The 10,305-nt window shown below is 33.7% G+C and overlaps 1 protein-coding gene across 1 annotated transcript; it reads right to left on the bottom strand.

Moving 5' to 3' along the window:
* Positions 1-860: 860 nt before the first annotated feature.
* LOC104224070 (uncharacterized) lies at positions 861-2,399 on the bottom strand. The gene is made up of 3 exons (XM_009775629.2): positions 1,775-2,399; positions 1,532-1,678; positions 861-1,374 (listed from the first exon to the last, which is right to left on the bottom strand). Exons 1-3 carry the CDS (start codon positions 2,339-2,341, stop codon positions 1,066-1,068), a joined length of 1,023 nt encoding a protein of 340 aa, XP_009773931.1. The 5' UTR covers positions 2,342-2,399; the 3' UTR covers positions 861-1,065.
* Between the last annotated feature and the right edge of the window lie 7,906 nt (positions 2,400-10,305).

The raw sequence follows: 10,305 nt of genomic DNA, 5'->3' as shown, positions 1-10,305 counted from the left end.
AAAAAAAACATACTCTCTTAAGTTTTAATGAGAGTGTCACCGGTGCATATTAATTAATAGATACTCATTACACTAAGGTACTGCTACTGGGCGCGGGGAGCAAGAGCTGTGAGTTGCAGGAAAAGAACCAGCTAGCCAAAAAAAAAAAAAAAAAGCAGCAGCTACAGACTGCAGTAGATGAGCCAGCAGTGCAGTGCTGGTGGATTCAACAAGCTAGAAGAGCTGATACACACTACTTTCTTGTATACGGTCTACTGACTACCTATTATTGCTCTTTGGCCTTCCTCTTTTGTTACTCACTTTTTACACTGCCATAAAGCACTTCTTCTTTTGGTTTGGTTAATTATATTTGCTTGACTCCCACAAACAGATAATGTATTCCTTGTGCTTTTGTGGCCACCCCTTTTAAGGAAACTCTAGCTGCTAGGGTTTTGTAGATTATGCTTGCACTCGGAGCTTTCACTGAAAAATTCTCAGTTAATTGTTTAATTTCTATTCCCTTTATTAATTTGTAAAATAGCTAGCCTAGGCTGTTGTCTTCAAACTTTAGGCTTACATCAGAAGGATATGTATTTAATATAAGAAACTCATTTCTGAAACTGTTTTTCCTCCATAAGAGACTGATTCAAGTATAATTTCATACATTTCTAATTACCTAAATATAAGAGCAAGTTTAAATTAAAGCCAGTCGTATGGATACTCTATGCATTATAACAATAAAATCATGAGTTCCAAATGGGAAACAAAATATTATAGTACTAAATACGATCAGAAAAGCTGAGAAATTTACTGAAGCATCTCCATCTCACTGACACAATCCCAAAGATCATAGAGAAAGAGAGAGAGAGAGATAACAAAAACCCAGAAAATGTATTGCTCCATTTTGGAGAGGTAATAACAGGTAGCTAGCTATATAAACCAAAAGGGTAAATAAAAAGTAGTGTTTGGGTTCTTGATCAGATAAATTTCACACAAGTGTGAAAAGACAAAAATCAGAAACCATATAGAAAAAAGACAAACTAAATAGTAACTCCTTTTTAATATAATCTGTAAATTAAAAAAGACCTAGAAAGAAAGCTTGAGTGATAGATCAATAGAACTGGTGGGTGTAGTTGTAGTAGCAGTATCAACCCAAGATATTGTAGTAACACAAGAAGCTTCTCCATTACCCACTGTTGCTGCTGCTGCAACTGAAGAAGATTCTGATGAAGTAGTCATCATTTTCTTCATCATCATATCATTTTCGAAACAACTTATAGTGTTTGATCTGCCACTTTTCTCTGTAGGAAAGAATTCATACTCCATTACAAGTCCTCCTTCTGATAATGGTGATGATGAATTTCCCTTTCTGTGGATTGCCACTATCTCTACCCCCTACAAATTATTAAATTTTCAAAACAAAAATTACATGAGAAAAAGCATCCCGGAACCTATACAGAGGAATGATAAAAAAGAATGAACTGCTAACATTTTATATTGTCTTTGATTAAGAGAAATAAAAAAAAATAATTAGGGCTGCATTTTTTTTTACCTTTTCAAGATGACTAGGTATAGAGAATGGGTGAAGCAAAGGCTTCGTTCCAAAATATTGATTTTCTCCAATCACGTTCTCCATATGAATAATGCCAGCCTCTATGTTAGAACGTCCCATATCATCTCCATTAATCATGCGCTTCTTCTGACGATTAAAGAGAAATTAAAAAGCAAAAAACATAAATAAACCAAAATCAAACTTTAAATGAAAAATTTAATCAAAGGGTATAGTATATTATACTTTGTTGCATGAACTGCAGCGATCGGAGAAACAAGATGACTTGATACTCATTAAATTTGGCAGTGAAGAAAGCTCTTTCGATTTCTCAGTAGGGGTAATAAGCTCTTTAGAATTAGTTGCAAATCCGTTTAGACCCATTTGAGTTTGAAACTGATCATGCCCAGAAATGATCAACTGATCTCCAAATGCCATAGGAGCTGATCCATAAGTGCTAGATCCATACGGCACAGTACTATTTGCAACCCTTTGATGAAGCAAGAAATCAGGGGCCATGACTTGGTTAACACCACCATATAATTTAGGAAACTGATCAAGTGGACTTGTTTTTGAAGAAATTAGCTCTTGTAATCTGAGCCGTTCAAGTTTTTCCACACCCATACCTCTTTGGGATTGTTTCTTCTTCTGTGTTAATGATTTGTTTGCTCCTCCTTTGGACCTTCTACTACGTCCAGTGATCTGTTGGTTCATTGTTTCAGCACTAGCCTTTGTTTGTTGATGATCTTCTTGAGAAATACTTAGGTTTATTGGGTACTGATGATCTGAAGTAAACTGAAGAGAAGTAGTCATCTTCAATGGAACAGTACTACTACTTTAAGAAGATGTTTTTTTTTTGGGGGGGGGGGGGGGGGGGGGCAGTAAAAAAGGTGTTTCTGTACAAAGAAAACCAACTAGAGACTACAGCTGAGAAATGAGAGGAACATGGTATAATGTGTTTATCTGCTAGTAATATGTGTCTTTTTATACATACATAAGTTGTGATATTTCCACTTCTTTTTTCACAGTGACAGTAAAATAGGTTAACAGTTATTTCTGGTAGATTTAAGTTTTTTCTTTTATTTATGATCACTAATTATATACTGAAAACATTTCCTCTTTGAGCGAACAGTACTCCTCGGGAAAATGACTAGTTAGTAAAAATTTCATTATTGTAATTTTCCAGGCGACAGATTAAAATTTAAAAAAAAAACAATTTCATTCTTGATATTATTAAAAAGAAACAACCTATAAAGCAAAAACGGGAAATTAAATCAAAACGTGGTCCAAAATTCAACTTTTATAAGACACTACTTTTTTCTATTTTGAGAGAAAACGTGTTTGTAATTCAAGAGAATTAACGGATATAGTTTTTGATATTTCAAGATTCAAGGACGACTGTACCCTAATTTTTGTCGATAAACATTGATGTTGAGAAGACTTCTTTACCTTATTCACTAAGCAAAGGAACTATTATTGTTTCTTGATCTAATAAGATTAAAGAGATTTGATTCTTCAACTTCTTGCTATTTACTCTTGTTTTTAAGTGCCCGTTTGGACAAGCTTACCATTTTTCCAATCTCACTTTAAAATGCATTTTCAAATTTGAAAAACCGGTGAGAACCCATTTTTCAATTGAAAATTGGAAGGTTGCTATTTTTTAATTTTATAAATTTACCCTATATTTTTAAAATTTATAAAAGACTCTATCAGTTATTAATCTAGGTAACTATCAACTACCCACTTTCCCTTCCATAAAGTCAACAACACAAAACGCAAGCAGCAGGTCTTCTTCTCACCAAAGTGTGCGGCTGCCTTTGCCATCCCAATCTGACAAGGGTTGGTATTGGGTGTACATAGGTCGAGTTGGTTCGGATTTTGCAACTACCAAACCAAACCAATTGAGTCAGGTTATTAAATTTAAAGACCAAACCACACCAATAAAACTCGGGTTTTTCAATCTCGGGTTTTCGGATTTTTTTCCTGATAAAATCTTTGTAGCACAAAATATATAACTTGTGTTCAAAATATTTCTTTAATCCTAGTAAGATACAACTATATAAGGTATTTTTTAAGAAAATAATACAAAATATGAGATGTGTCATGACATTATCCTAAAATATTCAACAATAAAGATAATAAAACTATGTAATATAAATATTGCTAATTAAAAAGCCATAATAAAAATAAAAATAATCTAAAAGTACCAAGTCATGCTAAAATAAATAGACTAATAAGGGAGTATTACTTACATGACTAAACGCTAAAGAAAAAATAAAAATATGTTATGTATTTTTATCTAAATTATTGCAAAACAAAAAATAGATATTCAATACATTGCCGTTCGTAATATTGAATTGAATGTCTTTTGTTAGCATTACTATTGATTTGATTTTGGTTTGGGTTTTTGTTAACATTATTTAAGTTACTAATATTAATAGCTATAAAACTTATTGGAACATTCAAAAGTTTTAAGTCCAACTTCGAAATAATACCTTAAAAGATAAAATTATGAAATAGTTTAAGAAATATTTATAAATTACATCACAATAAGTATATTTATATATTAAATATATCTAAAAAAATTATATATGTAATGTCGGGTTGATTTGGTTTCGGTTTGACTTTCTTTAGTTAAAACCAAACCAAGCCAATTATGGTCGATTTTTTTCCAACACCAAGTCAAACCATAGTTGGGTTTTTTTTTCTCGGTTTGACTCGGATTATCGGATTGGTGCGATTTGTTCGTTTCTTTTGTATACCCCTAGTTGGTATCTCCCATCAGCTATGGTTATGAAAATATGTGGCCTGTTTTTGTACCTTCTTTGTATGTCAGTAAATTTAGAATATAGGATATTGATTTTCCATCTTCTGCGTGTTGCAACAAAATAGAATATGATAACAGTTAAAGAATGTAGCATGTTTGATTGTTTGTTTCTACCACTCTCTCCCAAACTTTCATGGTATGACTCAGTAATTTGATAGGGGGTGGTATTGATATTTTTTACAAATTGTGGGATATAATCATGTTTCATGATTTTGAAAAAAAAAACTTCCAAATATATTACAAAAATTATAACCGAACAAAACTTCATCTTCAATTCAAATTTTAGTGAAATTCCAAATTTGAAAAAAAAAAAATTCATGTCCAAACGCCTACTAACTCTTAGGGGTCGTTTGGTAGGAGGTATTAGAAAAAATAATGCAAGCATTAGCTCTATGTATTACTAATACTTTGTTTGGTACATTTTTTCAACTTGTGTATAACTAATACTTGTAATAGTTATACATCATACTTGACATTATCCTATGCATAAGTAATGCATAGAAAATCATGTCATTAGTAATACCAAGGCTTTAATGCATGCATTAGCATGGTTAAAGACAAAATTGTCCTTAAAGTCCCTTAAAGCTAGAGAATATGGAGGGCATTTTTGTAAGCAACTATTTTTCTTAAAAAATATGCAATGCCTTATAATTTTAATACACCACACGAAACAGTAGATAAGAAATAATATTTGCATAACTAATACTTGCATTACTAACCCATACATTACTAATACTTTTTATTCCGCACTATTCTTATACACCCTACCAAACGACCCCTTATTGTCATCTTATTCTAAAATATGTTGTTAATGTTACGTAGGAAATTAAAAACAACAAGTTTGCATCATAGGATAAAGTTAATCAAAGCCTTTACTATTGTACTCCAAACAAAGAGTTCTATTTCTCCAATTCTTTTGTAAAAAAAAAACGAAAGAGATGGTTGTGTATTGTCAGTAGAGAACAAGTATCAGCATAAACGAAGTTTTAAAAAGAGACCTAATGGTTTAACTCATAGTCGGGGCGAGATTGAGGTCCCCCTACGCCAAGAATATTGCAATGTCGTATCAAAGGCTATTGCCTTGCCTATAGGCTATAGTCTTAGTAGTCTATCTTATATTAGTAACAAATCATTGCAGTGATATTCTTCTTGAATATGAAAAAATAGCATACTCATCCGAAAAGTGTATCTCCTAGGAAGAAAGAACTAGAAGATCTTCTTATATTAGCAGCAAATCATTGCTTAAATATTCTTTAAAAGATGAGAAAATAACATCCTCAACCAATAAGGTGTGTGTGTACGCATTGACTCCTAGCTACTCTCTTTTCTTGCACGTCAATTTATTTATATAATTAGTAATCATGTGTTTGGTATGGATCGAAAACTTTTTTTAATGGAAAATGAAATATGTTTTATGTTACAATTACCTTAGGAAATTATCATAATTCTAAATTATTGGAGATCAAAATTTTTAGTAATTGAATATAAAAAAATCAAAAGTAATTTCATTAATTGCAGCACAATAAACACAATATAAACAAAAAAGAATGGTATAAAAAAGGAGTGGAAAAAAAAATAAATCAAAGGTGAGTAATGAAGTGGGTGGTGAACAATAAAAAGAGAAGGACAAAAAAGCAAAGGCAAATGATGTAGTGGGAGTAAGATTAGGCTATGTTATAGGGATTGTCATTGATTCTTTGTTCGTAAATGGAAATGCTAAAAAGGCCGATTCCCCCTGTTCATGTAATATTTGCAGTAATTCGTATAGCCCTTAAAGGAATAAAACAAAAAAACAATGTCTGTCCTTGTGTCCTGTATCCCTATCTACCTTTAAGAAAATAAACCTTTCACAACTCTCAACTAACTCAAGTACTTATTATTTACTGGAGTAGTATTTACTTTTCAATTTTTTAATTTATCACGCTAATTAATCCTCCGCAGTGAAGAATATAATACAACTTTTTGATAACGTACTGTACTAATTCTTTTAGGGTTGTTTGGTACATTGGATAAAAATAATAATTTTGGGATAGACTTTTGAATTGTATTGATGTCATGCTTAGTTATATTTATTAACTAATTTCGGAATAAATTTTACACTAAAATAATGAATATCTATCTCATATACGAGGTAGAATAGCTAATCTCAAGAAGCTATCGTTTGGCCATAGATTTCTAAATTTGTTATGAAAAATCTGATTTGGTAAAGTTTGGTTTGAAGATGAAAATGTGTTTGAACATCAGTTTTCAAAACATATTTTGGAAAAACATAAAATATGACTTATACCCACAAATTCTAAAAACTATTACAAATACCCAACAATATCATTATCTATAACATTCATTATATTATCGCAAACCATAATCCTGAACATAAATAAATTTGGTACAAAATTATCATTTTTATAATGAATTATATGATACACCATCACACGACCGAAAAGACGAAGCAACATTGTTATAAAATAACAAATGGTGGACTCTTTTATAAAATACAAAAGTTTGGGGCAATTTTTAAAAAATGTAATAATGATATTTTGGCCCAAAACCCGCTATTAAGTTGGTTTTGGGATTTGAGATTTTGCCAAAATGTAAGCAAAATCTATCGCCAAACATGTGTGCCAAAAAAATCAAATTTATTTTAGTAAATACTATGACCAAACGGGTCCGAAATATATTAAAATGTTCCACCATTATACCAAACCACCCCTTAGACATAAATTCATATCCCCCCCCCCCCCCCCAATTCTTAAGTTGCTAGAGATACTTCTTAAATATCTAACCACACATCAAAAGACGTTGAAGGACTCTCCTACAATTAATTGTCAAATACCAATCCTTACGTTTTAATCTCAAACTAGTTAATGTAGTGATATTCAATTCTCTGTTCTGCTATAACAAATACTCCTTTCATCCTAATGTATGTGAAGATTTTTGGATTTCTAAAGTTAACGAATTATTTTTTAGCCGTAATTTTTTTTTTATATTTCTTAAATATTTTAAATTATTAATTATTGTGACGTATATTACTTTTTACATAGTTTTTAAAGAGTCCGAAACTTTTTTGATGTTTTTTTGGACAAAAAGCACGTTTCTAATGCTAAAAAAAAGTTACATAATTACGTAAAACGCAGTACTATACTGCGTTTTACTTTAACGGAAAGTTGGCCGTTAAAGTAAAACGCAGTATAGTACTGCGTATTATTTAAATTTTTTTTTTTTACTAATTCGCAGTACTATACTGCGTTTTACTTATAAGCAGTACAACACATTTGTTTTTTTGTAAAACGCAGTATAATAATGCGTTTTACCTGAAATGTACTATTATACTGCGTTTTACTCTGATTTTTGGCCCCACCAATTAACTGACATAACAATAATTTAAATACATAAAACGTAGTATTGTACTGCGTTTTACATAGAAAAATTCTACACCCCAAGCTCGGACTTGCCCTATTTAAAGGCGTTTTAATTTTATGAAAATTCATTCAATACTTTACTTCAAGCTTACGTTCATACTTCTCTCTTCTTCTTATCAATCATTTTTTTACAATGTCTGAAGTGCCAAAAATAAGGGTTTCACTATATTGGGAGGGGGGGGGTGAGGTTGTGCTGGAGAATAACTCTGTGAGGTATAGCTCACCTCCACAGTGTCATGTTAAATTGCCGCTTACTATGGAGTACGATAAATTGGTATCGTTGTTACGTACAAAAATGAGTGACAGGAGGCATTCGGTTAACCTTAAAATAACCGGTAAATTTTCGTATTCAGTGACTCCGTAGGAGTTTGCTTATTATTCTGAGTTTAACATCGAGGATGATGAAACTCTTAGAGATTTTTTGCGGATTCCGGATGAATACAGGGAATTCATTGTAATAAAATTATTGGAAATGAACGTCAAGGTGGAAGACGTTCCCAATAATGAGGGTGTGCATAGTAGGGATAACCCCTAGTCATCGGGTGGTTATTCTGGAGCAGTTTTTGCTGGACAGATTGCTGATGAAAAAACTTGCCTTGATTTAAACTTGTCACCACCGGCGAATGAGCAGCCACAAAATAATTTTTCGACTTTATATAGTCAACAAGACGACTGGTAAACTTCAATTTTACTACGCTTTAGCGATGTTTATTTTATGTTTTAATTGGATTTGTATTAACACTCATATTTTTCATAGGGGGTACCGTCCGGATATGAATTTTACAAGCTATAACCCCGCTCCTAGTTGGAATATGCGTAGTTCTGGAGTATTGGACCACGGTGGTCCATCCGGGAGTCATCACCAACAAGAAAATATCCATCATGAAACGTCAAGACAGTACGACTTGTAAGTAAAGTGATATAGCTATATCTAAAGTATTTATCTAGTTGGGTAACTTATCATTTTGTTCTTTTTGTGCAGTGAAAACGAGCTTCTTGAAGCTCCTGACCTCACACAGTTGCCTATAGACGACATATTTACTCGTGATTTGGCAGATGCGCAGAGTCAGAAAGATGATAGTGATTATGATAATAATGCGGATGAGTCTGGGGATGACACACCCTTCCATGATGAGGGCGATGATGAGGAGGAAGTGAATGTTGAACCTGAGCTGACGAGGGAGCATGTTCCTCCACCTCCCGCTAGACCAAGAGTGTACGAGTCCCACGTGCCACTTCATGAGCGAAATATTCCCTACCTTGATAATTTACCAAGCATGCCAAACGTGGATGCCCTCACAAGGGATGATGATGAATTTCGGTCAGCGATATGGGATGAGTCTAGACCAGCTGTTTTGACAAAGGGCATGTATTTCCCCAATAATGCTCGCCTAATTAGGGCTATAAAAATCTATAGTATAAGAGAGTGCCATGAGATGACGGTAAGTGAGTCAACTACGGAGAAATACAAGGCTGTATGCCGTAGAGACTTTATGGGTTGTTACTGGATGTTGCGTGCCACCAAGAAGAAATCAGGTTTGTGGAAAATGGGTAAATTTATTAGCGAGCACAGATGTGAAATGGACACATACAATGAGAATCACTTCAACTTGGATGTGGACTTCATTTCTCTTGTCTTGATTCCATATTTGAAAGTGTCCATTAGGTTCAAGATTAAAGAGTGTATTATAGCCGTCCACCAGGAGTATGGTTGTACTATAACCAAAAGAAAGGTATATCTCGGTCGCAAACGTGCCTTTGAACTTATTTATGGCGACTGGAATAAGTCTTTTTCAAATCTGCCCAGGTACATGGCCGCACTACAATACTTTAACCTCGGGACTGTTGTTGAATGGAGGCGTGAGTGGAGTTCGGACAGACCCGAAAATATTTTCAACTATGTGTTCTGGTCATATAAACCAGCAATTGATGGTTTTGTGCATTGTCGTCCTGTTATTTCCATAGACAATACTCATGTCTATGGAAAATATGATATTAAGCTTTTGATTGCAACTGCAGTAGATGCCAACGGGCAAATATTTCTACTAGCTTTTGTCATATGTGCCCACGAAAGCGAAGAGACATGGACGCTTTTTATGAACCACTTGAAGCAGCACGTTGTCAAACAGCGTTCAGGTATTTGTCTAATATCTGATAGGCATGGTGGTATTTTAAGTTCTGTACGTCACTTGCCTGAATGGCAGGAACCATATGCATACCACTGTTACTATGTGCGTCACTTGAAGGCCAATTTCCAGAAGAAATATCCTGACAAGGCCTTGCATGACTTAATGTGGATGGCTCGCATGAAGCGATCCAGCAGTTAGAACCACGAGCCTATACTTGGTTGATGGGGCATGAGCTTCACATATGGACATTGCATGCTAATGGCGGCAGACGATGGGGAGCCCTCACTGCAAACGTGTCGGAGTCATTTAACGGCTTGTTGAAGTCTGCCCGTGGTCTGCCTGTCACTGCCATGGTCCGCATGACATTCAAACAGAGTGCGGAGAGGTTTGTTGAAAGGCATG

Source organism: Nicotiana sylvestris, chromosome 7 (assembly GCF_000393655.2).
Source record: "Nicotiana sylvestris chromosome 7, ASM39365v2, whole genome shotgun sequence".
Classification (NCBI taxonomy): domain Eukaryota; kingdom Viridiplantae; phylum Streptophyta; class Magnoliopsida; order Solanales; family Solanaceae; genus Nicotiana; species Nicotiana sylvestris.
Note: the sequence above shows the minus strand (reverse complement) of the source record. Positions and strands in the feature narration are given on the sequence as shown.